Source organism: Neolamprologus multifasciatus, chromosome 9 (assembly GCF_963576455.1).
Source record: "Neolamprologus multifasciatus chromosome 9, fNeoMul1.2, whole genome shotgun sequence".
In the NCBI taxonomy this organism is placed as follows: Eukaryota; Metazoa; Chordata; class Actinopteri; order Cichliformes; family Cichlidae; genus Neolamprologus; species Neolamprologus multifasciatus.
In genome coordinates, this window is record NC_140447.1 from 11,534,787 (window position 1) to 11,551,852 (window position 17,066).

General features: G+C 43.3%; 3 protein-coding genes and 1 long non-coding RNA gene across 5 annotated transcripts; 2 read left to right on the top strand and 2 right to left on the bottom strand.

Moving 5' to 3' along the window:
• Positions 1-4,125: 4,125 nt before the first annotated feature.
• LOC146511069 (dynein axonemal heavy chain 8-like) lies at positions 4,126-16,199 on the bottom strand. Of its 2 annotated transcripts, XR_014876216.1 has the most exons (5): positions 14,682-16,199; positions 14,411-14,599; positions 5,686-5,818; positions 5,099-5,604; positions 4,126-4,818 (listed from the first exon to the last, which is right to left on the bottom strand). XR_014876216.1 is itself a non-coding variant. In XM_085173270.1 (2 exons), exons 1-2 carry the CDS (start codon positions 5,312-5,314, stop codon positions 4,585-4,587), a joined length of 450 nt encoding a protein of 149 aa, XP_085029396.1. In that variant the 5' UTR covers positions 5,315-5,322; the 3' UTR covers positions 4,126-4,584. The 2 variants fall into 2 exon arrangements, 1 of the variants encoding a protein (XP_085029396.1); XM_085173270.1 differs by lacking the exons at positions 5,686-5,818; positions 14,411-14,599; positions 14,682-16,199 and having other exon boundaries at positions 5,099-5,322.
• LOC146511070 (uncharacterized) lies at positions 6,250-10,090 on the top strand. Its single transcript, XM_085173268.1, has 4 exons — positions 6,250-6,765; positions 6,904-7,155; positions 7,730-7,819; positions 7,992-10,090. The coding sequence occupies exons 1-4, from the start codon at positions 6,636-6,638 to the stop codon at positions 8,249-8,251; spliced, it is 732 nt and encodes a 243-aa protein (XP_085029394.1). The 5' UTR covers positions 6,250-6,635; the 3' UTR covers positions 8,252-10,090.
• On the bottom strand, positions 9,055-14,095 carry LOC146511071 (uncharacterized). Its single transcript, XR_014876217.1, has 3 exons — positions 13,719-14,095; positions 9,730-13,158; positions 9,055-9,169 (listed from the first exon to the last, which is right to left on the bottom strand). It is a non-coding gene; the product is annotated as an uncharacterized LOC146511071 (long non-coding RNA).
• Positions 10,622-12,238, top strand: LOC146511072 (uncharacterized). The gene is made up of 4 exons (XM_085173267.1): positions 10,622-10,751; positions 10,890-11,141; positions 11,716-11,805; positions 11,979-12,238. Exons 1-4 carry the CDS (start codon positions 10,622-10,624, stop codon positions 12,236-12,238), a joined length of 732 nt encoding a protein of 243 aa, XP_085029393.1.
• Positions 16,200-17,066: the final 867 nt, after the last annotated feature.

The following is a 17,066-nucleotide window of genomic DNA, read 5'->3' on the forward strand; positions in this document are numbered from 1 at the left end:
TCGTTCAAACGTAAGTTCCCTTCCACCACTCATTTCACCCCACATCACCCTCCTGTGACTTGCATACTTCCTGCAATAAGGAGTACATGCTCAACCGCCTCCATATCAGTGCACCCATCACACAACCCAGTCGGATGTTTTCCTATCCTAAAAAGAGTACCATTTAAAAAGCAGTGGCCTGTACGTATTCTACTGACAGCAACCTCCTCCTGTCTCTTCAATCCGCTACTCCTCTTAGCTTCCTCTTAGTGTTTTGCACCCTATATAAATGTCTCCCTTTTGTTTCATTATCCCATGCCATTTGCCAGAAGTTCCTACTTTCTGTCCAAACTACACTTTTCCCTTCAGATTTTGACAGTGGTATCTGTGCATCTATATCGACTCTTTGAACAGCTGCTTTGGCCAACCTATCTGCACTTTCATTACCCAAAATACCCACATGAGCCGGAGTCCACATTATTACTACATGTTTATTCTGGTCAGACAGTCTATGATGAGCAAAAAGATTGTCATACAGAATTTGCTGATGGGTAGTTGTGTATCCTTGTTCAATACTTAATAACGCCGACAATGAATCACTGCATATCAGTACTTTTGAGACTCTGCTGTCTTCCACCCATTCTAGAGCCAGCAGTATGGCATACAATTCAACTGCATATACACCCAGAGGATTTGACGTTCTTTTTGCAATCTTGATATTCAACTCTGGCATTACCACTGCTACACTAGTTGCTTCAGTCTTAGGATCTTTTGACCCATCTGTATAAACCTGTAAAAAGTCACTGTATTTGCTCTCCAATCTGTTATAAAATTTTTTGACAAATATCTGTGGTCAATTTCCTCTTTCCAGTGTCCGTTAACAATCGGTCTACGTTAACATATTTCAATGTCCACATGGGTCGTAAAGGCCACAACACTGTCTGATTGAAGTCTTTGTCATACACTTTAAAATTTCTCGCTCTATCATCCCCAACCCACCCAAAACTATTTTTAAAAACCTCCCAACAAGTCCCTAACACTTTCTTAACAGGATGGTTTTCGTCATGACCTTTCAAATTTATCCAATAATTAACCATCAGCTGTTGCCTTCTAATATACAGTGGCATTTCTCCCGATTCCACTTGTAGAGCACATATTGGTGTTGTTTTAACTGCCCCTAAGCAAAGTCTCAGTGCTCGAGCTTGAATTACATCCAGCATCTTCAAGGAAGTCTTAGCCGCGGATCCATATACCACACACCCATAATCCAATCTTGATCGAATCATTGTGATATAAATGCTCTTAAGTGCATCAAAATTAGCACCCCATGTCAGTCCCGCTAAACACCTCAAAATATTAAGAACCTTTTTACTTTTCCCCACAACGTGCTCTATGTGGTCTTTCCGAGTTAATCTCTTGTCAAAAACCACACCTAAAAAACAAAAACAATCCACCCTTTCCAACTCTTTCCCATACAAGTACAACAGTTTATTTCCCCCAATTTTCCTATTTGTGAAAAACATTACTTTAGTTTTCTCAACAGAAAATTTAAAACCCCATTCTACACCCCACTTTTCTGGGACTTGTAGTTTTTACCTTGTGTGATACTTATGGCTGTGACACTAAATCACAGCATGAAGACTTCCTGCAAATATGTCACAGGCGATAAAAGTTTCACATTAAAGGTGAAGTTATTTTTCTGTCTCATGTTCAATAAACAGTGAACTGGGAAAACTGAAGAACAGACTTCAGACGTTCCCTGAAGTCTGTTCTTCTGCTCGGTCGTCTGCATGTTGCTGAGACTGAGCTGATGATGAAGCTGTGATGGGTTTATGGCACGTTTGGTTCTGGAGAAGAGTTTCACTGTCAGTGCAGGTGAAATGATCAGAGGTTACAGCCTCTGGCACTGGTTAAAGTGGAGGCAGCGATCAGGACGGCTGAGCAGCAGAGGTCTCGATGGTCCTAAAGTGTAAAAACATCAGTGTTAGTAGCACAAAGATCACAGAATGGGATCATCTACACAACACTAACATCTAAATCCACGGCAGGAACTCTTCCAGTGTTCTGAAAAATCTGTGTGCACGATGCTGAGATTAAAATCTGTCAGCTCATCTTAATGCAATATTTACTAAAGTGTGGTAGAAGTTTTACTGATTTCCAGTCACTTAGAAGACGTGTGGATAGGTGGTGGGTTGTAGAGCAGACTGAAAGCTTTAAGTTCATCCTCTGATTAAAAACTCAGACCCACAGATACAGGAAGTATAACCCAGGAAAACACCAACACGGCAGCCATCTTTTTCCTCCCATGATGACCAGTGTCCCAGCAGAAGCTGGGGTTTGTTAGATCCTGTTCGATCCAGAAGAAACAGGCTAAAAGAGTCAATTTTGGGCGGGGGGAATCATGGTTTTATTATGTGCTCATTATGATTGAAGCTCTGGTTGTGTGTTAGAGGCAGAACCTGCAGATTCCTCCGCTCTGCCTCCTCCTCTGCGGGAATCAGCCTCTTGGCTGGTTTTATTCACCCAACGTGAAGAAAATTATCAAACTAATCCAAGTTCATTGTGAAATCCCTGAAAATGGAGGAATAAATCTGTCAGTTACCGTATAAAGTTTGAGTTTCTCAGTGTTTTACACGGAGACGGTCGTCAGATGTTGAATGTTTAGCATGAATGTTCCACATCTGGAGAAACCTTCAAGATTAAAGCCAGTGAAAAGTGAAGAGTTTCTGCAGCAGCCACACTTCCTGCAAATGTGTTCTTTCAAAATAAAGTGAAAAGTCTAAAATTATATTCACAACAGGTTCAAAGGTGGTCACATGGTTTTAGTGGAATGCCTACGTGGGCACGTCTGAGTGATTTTGACTCAGATTTGTGCAGCGTGGAGCAGCAAACATTTGTTTTTGTTCATCTGAACTCATGAATGATTCCAGTTAGCACATTTCCAGCCAATGAAACGTAACTACAGATGAAGACAAACACATTTAAGCTGCCTGACTCTCGAGTGTGTGGTGCATGTTCCCATTTTCAGTCTGTTTTAGTTTTCAGTTTAGAGGAACGCTGCAAACTCACAAAAACTTCTTTCTGTTGAGGTTTTGTTGGCAGACTGATAAAAGCAGCAGCAGCTGGTGTTTGATGAGGCAGACGTGCGTTTCCTGTTCTGTAATAATCAGCTTGTTACCATTACATAATGAACTCAGCCGTGACCAATGAGGCCATCCTTGTGCAGTTCTCTGGCACCAGCGCTGATTCTGACTGTGACCTTCACCTCTGCAGGGTCGCCTCTGCTCGTGGCTGAGCTCGTGTTTGTCAGGCTGACAAAATAAAAGCTTCTTCATTTCTGTGGCTGAAGAGGAGTCTGCTCTTCTTCACCAACAGGAAGTGAAACATAACTCACTGATTCTGAAATCTTCACTTGTCTCCCAAATTCACAGTAACACACACACTGTTGTGTTTTCATATCCTTGTGGGGACATCTATTTGACATCATGCTTTCCTCAGCCTTTCACTCTAACCATTAAGACTGAATGCCTAACCCTGACCTGACTGTCCCGGACACTAAAACCAGATCTTGAGTCCCAAAAATGTCTTCAAACTTGTGGGGACGGGCATTTTGGTCCCCACAAAGACATGTAAACATGTACACACACACACACACACACACACACACAGACAGACATTAATGACCTCACAGGTTCATGTTTGGGGCTTTTAGCATCTTTGTGTGTCGGTCAGATTTAATTCACTCTTGTTTTGAGGTTTTGTGCCTTTTTGTTTCATTCTTTGTGCGTTTATTTTCTCTTTAAGCCTTTCAGGACTCGTGCTGTTGGCTTTTTCCTGGTGTGTAATTAGTATTTTTAATTTCTAAACTTATTCTAAAAGAAGGACCGATGGGACATTTATGTGAAAATAAACATGATCATTTAATGTTTTTGTCAATTATTAAAAAAATAAATCCTGGTCTTTCATTTTGGTGCTGCATTGTTCACAGAAACACATATTTTCCTGTTTCTTTCTGTTTGTGTGTTTCTGCTTTTGCCTGTTTAGCGCTGCTGAGCAGAAAAACCCAGAAGAACAAAAACCTCTTTTAAGTAAATGTTTGAGTCACTTTGGGTCTGAACTGTAAAAAACTGCATACTGAAACAGATTTGAAGGCATCACAGGAACAGCCTCACATTCAAAACATGAAAGACAGGACTTTTATTTTGAAACACCCAGGAAATGACAGAGGGAAAGTTTTTTAATTAAAAAAAATTATTATTTTATGCATTAAGTTCATACAACCACCAAAACTGTGATGATCCTCACATCAGCTTTACTGTGTGAGGTCACATACAAAATCATTAATGTTACTATTATTATTATTATCATTATCATTATCATTATTATTATTAGAGACTTGCAGAGAGAAGAGGTGGAAACATTTTGATTTTCATAAATTTAACCGACTAAAAACCTACAAACATGTTTGGTGCTGAAGAAAAATGGAAACTATCAGAACATCAGAATAAAAAAGCTCAAACTGAAACCTGTGGGGAGGTCTGAGTGAGACGCAGCAGAGCCCCACGGTGAGTGTCTGTCCGTGTCTGTGGAACAACAACGTTTGGATCACTTGCAGTCGCAGAGCAGCGCGGCGCCTCGTAGCGTCCAGTGCTCGGGCGGCTGCACACTCCTCAGCTGCAGGGAGAAGATGAAGTTCAGGTCGGTGCGTCGAGGCTTCTTGTAGACGGGACACGAGTACAGACTGACCGCCCCCCCGCCGCCAGGGGGACGCTTACTGTCGGCCATGTTGGCTGAGCTGACGGCGAAGACGTGGACCACAGGGAGGGGGGTGAAGAGGACCTGAGGGGCCGAGACAAACTTATTATTACTGAGCGAAAACAAAAAGACTTTGATTTCATTTAGTTCCTAAATTTTAGTTTAGATTTAGTTTCTAAATCAATTAATAATTCATAATTTTTCATTAGATTAATCTTTTAAAAAATCTTAAAATATTTTTATGTTAATTTACAAAAAATACAGAAACAGTAAAACGTTAGACTTTTGAACACTGAAGTTTTTTTAAAGCTTCAGTTTATTATTTTAATTTAAGTAAAAAAGCACTGATTTTAAAAAGACAAACTTTGGGCGGAGCCTCAGTGAGTTTGGCGCCACTTCTGTCCCATCCCGCTCCATCCAGAAAGAGGCCATAGATATAGACTCCAACCACATCTTCAGGGGGCGGAGCTGAGACGTCCTCCCTCATCATCTTGGTGACATCGTTGCTAAGGGTGACCGTGTCCAAGGCCCAGCCCCTGGACAGGTTGGAGCGTGTCTTCTCCTGGCGCATGGCGGTCATGAAACCCTAAAGAAACAAAAAACATTCAGAAAGAAAATTGAAGAATTCCAAAACTCCAGATTTACGGAACAATGAACCAACCTGCGGGTTGAAGAAGCCGGTGAGCCAGAACTGGTTGGGCCGGCCGGCGCTGATCCACGTGCGGAGCTGCTGGTTCCTCTCCAGCAGCTCGCTGAACCAGAAGCCGAGCGTGGCCGACAGCAAGCTGAGCCTCAGCCACAGGCGCGGGATCCGAGCATCGAACATGCTGTTGAGGGCGTCGCGCAGGTCTTCAGACATGATGATGGTCCCTGCAACGGCGGAAACACGAGTCAGATTGAGCGTCAGTGAACGTGTGTGTGTGTGTATGTGTGTGTGTGTGTGTGACTGACCATCGATGGCAAGTCTGAGGTCAGTGAGCGTGCTCCGTACGCTACTGATGACACGCTGCATTCGGTCCACCTCCTGTCGGAGGAAGATGTTCATTGGCTGAAGAGGACCCATCTTCTGGAGTTGACCTCTGACCTTCAAAACACACAGAGACGTCATGTTTCTCCAGAGGACTCATGAACGTGTTCGGTGTTTGATGGTTCAGAGATGCTCTGCCAGATTCTGCTGATGATTTAAAGTCTAAATTCATCTAAAAGAATCAGACGCTGACAAATCTGCTGTCTGAAATCTATTCACTCGTTTACATCATTCACTGGGCGACGGTCGGGGTTAGCAGCCAGGCTCTAGAGTACAACCACACTGTGGTTTATTGTCACATTTTAATCTCTGCATTCTTTTTCACTTCCTGTCAAAGTTCAATAATATTAGCTTGGCATAAACATTAGAAACAGGAAACAGTTACCCTGGCTCGGTCCAAACGTACCCAAATCTGCTCACCTGCATCTCTGACACTCATGTATTAGCACACTGTTTGTTTGAGCTGCACAGAGCTGCATGTGTTTCTTGAGCCTAACGGTGTGTTCACACCGAACGCGATGGACGCGAATAGAGCGTCAGGTTTACATGTAAAGTCAATGGAAAAGCGCGATGACGCGCGATTGCGGGTCCCGCGAAAATTCGGAAGCAGATTTGCGTCGCGAAAACGCGAAAACGCGTGAAACGCGCGTCAGTGTAGCGCGTCTGGCGCGTTTGACTCGCGAATAAAACCACGCGCGTGAGTTTTTGTGTTGCATTTTGTGCATACGCGCGTTTCGCGTCTACCGCTCGAGTTGGAAAAATCTGAACTCCAGCGTCAAATCGCGCCGCGACAACCAATCAGGAGCCTGGTGACGTGGCTCTGACCTAGGTCAAAGGGGCAGATCCAGCCAAAGCCCTTCATTCTTCATTCAGTATGGAGGAAAAGCTAATCAGTGCCGTGGCTAATCACCCGGAGCTATACGATGCTAGCTACTACTTTTACCGAGACAGGAATAAAAAGGACCTAGCTTGGAGACACATAAGTGAGGAGATCGGGCAACCTGGTAAGTTCATTCCTTCTTTTTAATTTTCAGACTGACCCGATGAACCCGCGCAAAAGCTAGCAAGCCTGCCTACTGTCCCGCTATTTTCCCACTGATGTACAAATACCTTTCCGCTAACAAGATAATGCGTTTATTCAGAGGACATCTGCAGGAGAAAGTGGAAGAGCCTCAGGGACACTTATAATAAGGAGAAGAAGGCAGAGAAGGAGAAGAGGAGTGGGTCTGCAGCAGGATCGGGGAGAAGATGGAAGTTCTTCGCGGTCATGGGGTTTCTGGACCCCTTCCTCACCCCGCGGGAGACTAGCGGTAATATGGTGCGGACCGTGGAGAACTTCTCCCCCGAGGACCAGGGACAGCCCGAAGAGGCAGCAGGGGAGTGTCAGTCAGAAGGTATGTTTACATAGAGTTAATGTAGGCAGTTAATTTATGCGTGTTGTCATACAGGAACATATTTTGTTTATTAATAAACAGTATACAGTAGTCCCGCTGTTCATCCGTCACTGCCTCGCCTTTTCGCTGATTTTTTTTATTGCACCGTACAGCTTTCAACAATGCGCATTGCATTCTGCAGCCCAAATGACAAATCTCCTCCATGTCGTGTCTCCTGCGCTTGCCAAACTTATCATGTTTGGTTTTGATAACCATCACGTCCAATAGAAAAAAACAGCACAAAAACACTCATAACTATGAGCCTCATTCGGAAATACACACCTGCACCGGGAGCAAAAAAGGCGCACAAAAGTGGCGCCGCAGACGGAGAAAAAGCGCGGCATAATACTTTTACGTTTTAAAATCGACAAAGGTTTTCACTTTGAGAATCAACTTGTGAGAACTGTGACTACTGTTCATGTGCTGCAATAAATGAGAGACCACTGTATATAATAATAATAATAAGTATATAATAATATAATATTCTCTATGACTATTGTCTTCAACCTGTTAACATCTAATATTGTCTTGATAGAGTCAAGTAATCATGCAGCAGAGTCCTCAGCTGTCTCTTCTCCTGGCTCCCCAGTCCCTGGTCCCTCAGCTCCTGCTGCTGCACCCACAGGTATGAACATCAAGCACTGACAGCTTTTTACTTGCTTGAATTCCCTTGTGATCACCTTTACTAAATATCTACAACCAATCTGTTTATATCATGTTTTTTTTTCAATTTTGAAAATGAAAATCTAGTAGCAGCCTTCTCATTACTTTGTGTTGTTTTGTGCTGTGTTTTACAGGCCCACAGAGGAGGACAGCTCGAAGGCGGGCGAGGGACGGGTCCCAGGACGGTCCATCGGCGGTGGAGCTGGCCATCCTGGAGTCCCTAAAGAGGCCACGCCCGTCTCCAACTGAACATTTCCTCCTCGGCCTTGTTCCTGCTCTGGAGAGCATGCCGCCTCAGACACGAGAATTCGTGAAATTTCAAATTTATAAATTAGTTTTTGAAAACAGCACAGCTGTGTTAAATTTGGAAACATTGGACCCTAATGATCAGTAGTTTTCTGATGAGGCAGCAGCTCTCCAGGGCAGAAACAATGTTCTTATTTTTCTCCTCCTTCTCCCTGAGGCTCTTCCACTCCAAGCTGGGTCCTTTTTATTCCTGTCTCTCTGTAAATAGTTACATTTCATATATTTATGATAAATGTTTTTGTTAATGAATTTATATTTTTTCAAATAAACATTTATAATGACAAAATGTCTCTGTTCTACTACACAGCAAATATTGGCACCCGACTTGACACAAGTAGAATTTATTTCATATTATACTAATGACAAAACATACTAATACAGTGGGATGCAAAAGTTTGGGCAACATTGTGAAAAGTAATTATTTTCTTGTACAAATCACTGGTTGTCACAATAAAAATAGTCAGTTAAATATATCATATAGGAGACACACACAGTGATATTTGAGAAGTGAAATGCAGTTTACAGAAAGTGTGCAATAAGTGTTTAAATCAAGCAGGTGCATAAATTGGCGACACAAAAAAAGAGAAATGAAATAAATATTTAGTGTATATCAATGTGTGTGTCTCCTATATGATATATTTAACTGACATTTTTCATTGTAACAGCGATTCATACAGGAAAATAATGACTATTAATAAGGTTGCCCAAACTTTTGCACCACACTGTATATAGGAACATAGTGAAGACAAGTTACTTAAGAGAGTAAAAAGAGGTTAGTTTATTTTGGAGTAGAGCTCCATTTATTAAGAAAAAATTAAAAGGACAGGAACACTCTTTAGAGGTTTGTGGGTGGCTCTTAAAAGAGCCGTTGTGGGGAAGTCACTCGGACTTCAAACAGGCTACTCCTTTGGTTGCCAAGACACAGCTCCCTCCGCTGAGAAGTGAGCCATGAATTTCTCCCTCACCAGGACAGCCTCTCTGGAGGAGTTGTTTGCTGGCAAGGAACCTGGACAAAATTGTTTAAAATGAGTATTATGTGTACTGCAGTTACAAAATACATTATTGAAATTCCAAAATTACAAATTGCAAAACATAAATCTTACATAAAACCTTTTGTAATTATAAGGATAATTACATGATATATATTAGATATAATCTAAAACAGTCTGCGGGGATTATATACAAATATTCAACTATCCCAGAATTAAACCAGGTCTAAATAAAAAGGAGTGAGTATCACTACAAAGGTTAACTCAGTGGTCCTAATGCTACAGTTTGATATCAGCAAACACCGAGCGCATACATTGATATGACACCACAGCCATGCTATCATTCAAACACTGATAACAGCATAAATCGAATTAAATCGGGACTTGATGAGACCTTCTGAGTATCACTAGAAATATTATAAACAGTCGTCTCCGTACCACAGTTTGCTTTCAGTAAAAACCGAGAGCATTCACTGTTAGCATAGCACATCCATGTTAGCAGTGTATAAATGGATAGTTTAGCATATATTAGCACAGGTATCAATAAAGGACTACCATATTAAATACTTTTACTAACCTCAGGCAGATGGACAGGCGCTCTGCAGGTGGGATTGAGCGCCTGTAGTTGGTGTCTAGGCGGGCGATTCTGGGACCGACGCGGGAAAGCAGGTCCTCAAACTGGCCGAGTGAAAGACGGTGATATCGCTGAAATCGGCCGTCATCCAGGCGCAGCTCCTGGAGCAAATGGTGAAACTCACCAAACTGCTCACGCCTCTGGAGGACCTGATGGACCCAGGTACGGCGAGGGCGTCTTTTACGCCGCTGCTCTGCTCTCCACAGTACATAGAGAAGGGAGACTCTCTCTTCAAGCGCTAACTCGACAGCTGCCATCTTGCAAAGATACCGGTCTGGCACAACTTCCTCCCACATCCCTCCCACATTTCCGGTTCACGCGCGTCAAAATATCATATTTTGAAGCGCGATGGATTTTTCTTGGACACGCGTTGAGACGCGAATGTGCACGCGTCAAAGTAGGGGCGTTTGGGGCGTTTTTGTTCGCGTCCATCGCGTTCGGTGTGAACACACCGTAACGGTGTGTTCACACCGAACGCGATGGACGCGAATAGAGCGTCAGGTTTACATGTAAAGTCAATGGAAAAGCGCGATGACGCGCGATTGCGGGTCCCGCGAAAATTCGGAAGCAGATTTGCGTCGCCAAAACGCCAAAACGCGTGAAACGCGAGTCAGTGTAGCGCGTCTGGCGCGTTTGACTCGCGAATAAAACCACGCGCGTGAGTTTTTGTGTTGCATTTTGTGCATACGCGCGTTTCGCGTCTACCGCTCGAGTTGGAAAAATCTGAACTCCAGCGTCAAATCGCGCCGCGACAACCAATCAGGAGCCTGGTGACGTGGCTCTGACCTAGGTCAAAGGGGCAGATCCAGCCAAAGCCGTTCATTCTTCATTCAGTATGGAGGAAAAGCTAATCAGTGCCGTGGCTAATCACCCGGAGCTATACGATGCTAGCTACTACTTTTACCGAGACAGGAATAAAAAGGACCTAGCTTGGAGACACATAAGTGAGGAGATCGGGCAACCTGGTAAGTTCATTCCTTCTTTTTAATTTTCAGACTGACCCGATGAACCCGCGCAAAAGCTAGCAAGCCCGCCTACTGTCCCGCTATTTTCCCACTGATGTACAAATACCTTTCCGCTAACAAGATAATGCGTTTATTCAGAGGACATCTGCAGGAGAAAGTGGAAGAGCCTCAGGGACACTTATAATAAGGAGAAGAAGGCAGAGAAGGAGAAGAGGAGTGGGTCTGCAGCAGGATCGGGGAGAAGATGGAAGTTCTTCGCGGTCATGGGGTTTCTGGACCCCTTCCTCACCCCGCGGGAGACTAGCGGTAATATGGTGCGGACCGTGGAGAACTTCTCCCCCGAGGACCAGGGACAGCCCGAAGAGGCAGCAGGGGAGTGTCAGTCAGAAGGTATGTTTACATTGAGTTAATGTAGGCAGTTAATTTATGCGTGTTGTCATACAGGAACATATTTTGTTTATTAATAAACAGTATACAGTAGTCCCGCTGTTCATCCGTCACTGCCTCGCCTTTTCGCTGATTTTTTTTATTGCACCGTACAGCTTTCAACAATGCGCATTGCATTCTGCAGCCCAAATGACAAATCTCCTCCGTGTCGTGTCTCCTGCGCTTGCCAAACTTATCATGTTTGGTTTTGATAACCATCACGTCCAATAGAAAAAAACAGCACAAAAACACTCATAACTATGAGCCTCATTCGGAAATACACACCTGCACCGGGAGCAAAAAAGGCGCACAAAAGTGGCGCCGCAGACGGAGAAAAAGCGCGGCATAATACTTTTACGTTTTAAAATCGACAAAGGTTTTCACTTTGAGAATCAACTTGTGAGAACTGTGACTACTGTTCATGTGCTGCAATAAATGAGAGACCACTGTATATAATAATAATAATAAGTATATAATAATATAATATTCTCTATGACTATTGTCTTCAACCTGTTAACATCTAATATTGTCTTGATAGAGTCAAGTAATCATGCAGCAGAGTCCTCAGCTGTCTCTTCTCCTGGCTCCCCAGTCCCTGGTCCCTCAGCTCCTGCTGCTGCACCCACAGGTATGAACATCAAGCACTGACAGCTTTTTACTTGCTTGAATTCCCTTGTGATCACCTTTACTAAATATCTACAACCAATCTGTTTATATCATGTTTTTTTTTTCAATTTTGAAAATGAAAATCTAGTAGCAGCCTTCTCATTACTTTGTGTTGTTTTGTGCTGTGTTTTACAGGCCCACAGAGGAGGACAGCTCGAAGGCGGGCGAGGGACGGGTCCCAGGACGGTCCATCGGCGGTGGAGCTGGCCATCCTGGAGTCCCTAAAGAGGCCACGCCCGTCTCCAACTGAACATTTCCTCCTCGGCCTTGTTCCTGCTCTGGAGAGCATGCCGCCTCAGACACGAGAATTCGTGAAATTTCAAATTTATAAATTAGTTTTTGAAAACAGCACAGCTGTGTTAAATTTGGAAACATTGGACCCTAATGATCAGTAGTTTTCTGATAAGGCAGCAGCTCTCCAGGGCAGAAACAATGTTCTTATTTTTCTCCTCCTTCTCCCTGAGGTTCTTCCACTCCAAGCTGGGTCCTTTTTATTCCTGTCTCTCTGTAAATAGTTACATTTCATATATTTATGATAAATGTTTTTGTTAATGAATTTATATTTTTTCAAATAAACATTTATAATGACAAAATGTCTCTGTTCTACTACACAGCAAATATTGGCACCCGACTTGACACAAGTAGAATTTATTTCATATTATACTAATGACAAAACATACTAATACAGTGGGATGCAAAAGTTTGGGCAACATTGTGAAAAGTAATTATTTTCTTGTACAAATCATTGGTTGTCACAATAAAAATAGTCAAATATATCATATAGGAGACACACACAGTGATATTTGAGAAGTGAAATGCAGTTTACAGAAAGTGTGCAATAACTGTTTAAATCAAGCAGGTGCATAAATTGGCAACACAAAAAAAGAGAAATGAAGCCTGGAAGTAAATATTTAGTGTATATCAATGTGTGTCTCCTATATGATATATGTAAGTGACATTTTTCATTGTAACAGTGATTCATACAGGAAAATAATGACTATTAATAAGGTTGCCCAAACTTTTGCACCACACTGTATATAGGAACATAGTGAAGACAAGTTATTTAAGAGAGTAAAAAGAGGTTAGTTTATTTTGGAGTAGAGCTCCATTTATTAAGAAAAATTTAAAAAGACAGGAACACTCTTTAGAGGTTTGTGGGTGGCTCTTAAAAGAGCCGTTGTGGGGAAGTCACTCGGACTTCAAACAGGCTACTCCTTTGGTTGCCAAGACACAGCTCCCTCCACCGAGAAGTGAGCCATGAATTTCTCCCTCACCAGGACAGCCTCTCTGGAGGAGTTGTTTGCTGGCAAGGAACCTGGACAAAATTGTTTAAAATGAGTATTATGTGTACTGCAGTTACAAAATACATTATTGAAATTCCAAAATTACAAATTGCAAAACATAAATCTTACATAAAACATTTTGTAATTATAAGGATAATTACATGATATATATTAGATATAATCTAAAACAGTCTGCGGTGATTATATACAAATATTCAACTATCCCAGAATTAAACCAGGTCTAAATAAAAAGGAGTGAGTATCACTACAAAGGTTAACTCAGTGGTCCTAATGCTACAGTTTGATATCAGCAAACACCGAGCGCATACATTGATATGACACCACAGACATGCTATCATTCAAACACTGATAACAGCATAAATCGAATTAAATCGGGACTTGATGAGACCTTCTGAGTATCACTAGAAATATTATAAACAGTCGTCTCCGTACCACAGTTTGCTATCAGTAAAAACCGAGAGCATTCACTGTTAGCATAGCACGTCCATGTTAGCAGTGTATAAATGGATGGTTTAGCATGTATTAGCACAGGTATCAATAAAGGACTACCGTATTAAATACTTTTACTAACCTCAGGCAGATGGACAGGCGCTCTGCAGGTGGGATTGAGCGCCTGTAATTGGTGTCTAGGCGGGCGATTCTGGGACCGACCCGGGGAAGCAGGTCCTCAAACTGGCCGAGTGAAAGACGGTGATGTCGCTGGAATCGGCCGTCATCCAGGCGCAGCTCCTGGAGCAAATGGTGAAACTCACCAAACTGCTCATGCCTCTGGAGGACCTGATGGACCCAGGTAGGGCGAGGGCGTCTTTTACGCCGCTGCTCTGCTCTCCACAGTACATAGAGAAGGGAGACTCTCTCTTCAAGCGCTAACTCGACAGCTGCCATCTTGCAAAGATACCGGTCTGGCACAACTTCCTCCCACATCCCTCCCACATTTCCGGTTCACGCGCGTCAAAATATCATATTTTGAAGCGCGATGGATTTTTCTTGGACACGCGTTGAGACGCGAATGTGCACGCGTCAAATGAGGGGCGTTTGGGGCGTTTTTGTTCGCGTCCATCGCGTTCGGTGTGAACACACCGTAACAGCCACAAAGCTGCTTTGAACATGAGCACATTTTTGTTTTTAACTTGGCAGCTTGTTGCTTACACAGCAGCTCAGCTGTTTCCAGTATTCATGCTAAGCTAAGCTAGCTGGTGGCTGATTGGTGGGATTGTGTTCTTCGTCGAGTTTTGGGTCGGCCGTTTGGTGCTAAACAACCACCTCATGTGGGATGTAGTCAGGTGGCAGCTTCACCAGCATCTCATTGGCTAGTCTCTGCACGCTGGCCTCCCTGGTCTCCCTGGCCCTGCCTCCGGTGTCCTTCGGTTGGATGTTGATTATGGTGCTGAGCGTGTCATTCGCCAGGTTGGTCTGGTAGGTGATGTCAGCGTTGGGGTGGAGTCCAAACACCTGCAAACAGGAGAAATGTGACATGTGACTGGACTAGTACTGCCTCAGTGTGGACGGGTCCCGTCTCTGAGCGTGCTCGGACCTCTGGTGAGTCGACCAGCGGCAGCCCTTCGATGTGCTGCAGGACCTCCTGGATGCTCTTGGCCTTGGCAGGGATGCTGTAGCCCTTAAAGAAGCAGAATGCTTCACTGAAGGTGGTCTCACTGAACCAGACACGCGTGAACGTGTTGAGGAGCCGTTTGTGCAAGTCATCTGTCACCCAACCGCAATACTGGACTTCACCTGGAGAGCAGACGTGAAGAAAGAGTCAGGAAGATTTCTGGAGACCTGGAGGGTTTGAGGTTTCTCTCATAATCTGATGGATGAAACGTTACGGTGGAAAGAACAGAGCAAGTTTAAAGAGGGCTGACCGAGCATGTAGCAATTCAATTCAATTCAATTAAATTTTATTTATATAGCGCCAAATCACAACAGCAGTTACCTCAAGGCGCTTTATATTGTACAGTAGATCGTACATTAATAGATACAGAGAAAAACCCAACAATCATATAACCCGCTATGAGCAAGCACTTTGGCGACAGTGGGAAGGAAAAACACCCTTTTAACAGGAAGAAACCTCCGGCAGAACCAGGCTCAGGGAGGGGCGGGGCCATCTGCTGTGATTGGTTGGGGTGAGAGAAGGAAAACAGGATAAAGACATGCTGTGGAAGAGAGACAGAGATTAATAACAAGTGTGATTCAATGCAGAGAGGTCTATTAACACATAGTGAGTGAGAAAGGTGACTGGAAAGGAAAAACTCAATGCATCATGGGTATCCCCCGGTAGCCTACGTCTATTGCAGCATAACTAAGGGAGGATTCAGGGTCACCTGGTCCAGCCCTAACTATATGCTTTAGCAAAAAGGAAAGTTTGAAGCCTAATCTTAAAAGTAGAGATAGTGTCTGTCTCCTGAATCCAAACTGGAAGCTGGTTCCACAGAAGAGGGGCCTGAAATCTGAAGGCTCTGCCTCCCATTCTACTTTTAAATACTCTAGGAACAACAAGTAGGCCTGCAGAGCGAGAGCGAAGTGCTCTAATAGGGTGATATGGTACTACAAGGTCATTAAGATAAGATGGGGCCTGATTATTTAAGACCTTGTATGTGAGGAGCAGGATTTTGAATTCTGAATTTAACAGGAAGCCAATGAAGGGAAGCCAAAACAGGAGAAATATGCTCTCTCTTTTAGGACTCTTGCTGCAGCATTTTGGATTAACTGAAGGCTTTTCAGTGAGTTTTTTGGACATCTTGATAATAATGAATTACAGTCATCCAGCCTGGAAGTAATAAATGCATGAACTAGTTTTTCAGCGTCACTCTGAGACAGGATATTTCTAACTTTAGAGATGTTACACAAATGGAAGAAAGCAGTCTTACATATTTGTTTAATATGTGCATTGAAGGACATGTCCTGGTCAAAAATGACTCCAAGGTTCCTCACAGCGTTACTGGAGACCAAGGTAATGCCATCCAGAGTAAGAATCTGGTTAGATACCATATTTCTAAGATTTTCAGGGCCGAGTACAATAACCTCAGTTTGATCTGAATTAAGAAGCAGAAAGTTAGCGCCAATCCAGGTTTTTATGTCTTCAAGACATTCCTGTCATGGTCCCCGTGCCTGCCCGACTGGCCCTGTGTGGCTACATGTGGGCTGTATCCCAATTCAGGGTCTGCAGCCTTAAAGGCTGCATTTTAAGGCCGATTACGTCACAGTGGCTGTCCCAATTCAAAGGCTGCTCGAAATGCGGCCCTCAAATGCATCCTTCATATCCCTGAATTTTAAGGCTGTGGCAGTGTAGACTTCGTGGCCCAACATATCCCACAATTCATAGCGCGGCAGTCGGTGTGGATAATTTTGCCGCAGACGGCAGAAGCGGAGCGGCCGAAGAGTAAACTGTGAAAAGTAAGTACTGAATATTATGTCACTTATTTATGTGCAAATGTTTAATAATGAGAAACATTAAAACATTACTGTTGGCCACATGTCGGCAAAGTTATGTGACATTAGCGATGTTTGTACGTTCAGCTTTTACTTGCTTTTAAAGCCTTTAAAATATAATAATACAATAGTTGACCTTAATCTTACAGAAAATGTGATGATTTTGTGGATAATTAAAGTCAGTCATATATCCACAAACACAACAAGCTGAAAGTCAGTGATGCTGCTCGGTTTGCAGTCCTGAATATCATGGCACAAGCAGGATTCACTGCACTGTTAATGTTAGCTATGTTATATTGCTGCCTCTGTTCGGTGGTGTCGAGCCAAACGGACTTTAACGTGTGTTTGAACGAGCTGACGGTTCTCTCGTTAAGCTGAAAGAAAGATGCTGTAATCACAGGAGTCGCACATGTGTCCACTGTACCATCTGGGAACTCTTCTTGTTTAGCACTCGTAATAACACAATCACTAAATCCTCCTTCTCTGGTGC

Bases quoted from the DNA above. Each gene is read 5' to 3' on its own strand.
- LOC146511069 (XM_085173270.1), bottom strand. From the start codon at position 5,314: ATGACCGCCATGCGCCAGGAGAAGACACGCTCCAACCTGTCCAGGGGC. The intron at 4,819-5,098 runs GTTTGTCTTTTT...TCGGCCCCTCAG, and splicing joins TCACTGAGGCTCCGCCCAAA to GTCCTCTTCACCCCCCTCCC.
- LOC146511072 (XM_085173267.1), top strand. From the start codon at position 10,622: ATGGAGGAAAAGCTAATCAGTGCCGTGGCTAATCACCCGGAGCTATAC. The intron at 10,752-10,889 runs GTAAGTTCATTC...GCGTTTATTCAG, and splicing joins TGAGGAGATCGGGCAACCTG to AGGACATCTGCAGGAGAAAG. The intron at 11,806-11,978 runs GTATGAACATCA...TGTGTTTTACAG, and splicing joins TCCTGCTGCTGCACCCACAG to GCCCACAGAGGAGGACAGCT.
- LOC146511070 (XM_085173268.1), top strand. From the start codon at position 6,636: ATGGAGGAAAAGCTAATCAGTGCCGTGGCTAATCACCCGGAGCTATAC. The intron at 7,156-7,729 runs GTATGTTTACAT...TTGTCTTGATAG, and splicing joins AGGGGAGTGTCAGTCAGAAG to AGTCAAGTAATCATGCAGCA. The intron at 7,820-7,991 runs GTATGAACATCA...TGTGTTTTACAG, and splicing joins TCCTGCTGCTGCACCCACAG to GCCCACAGAGGAGGACAGCT.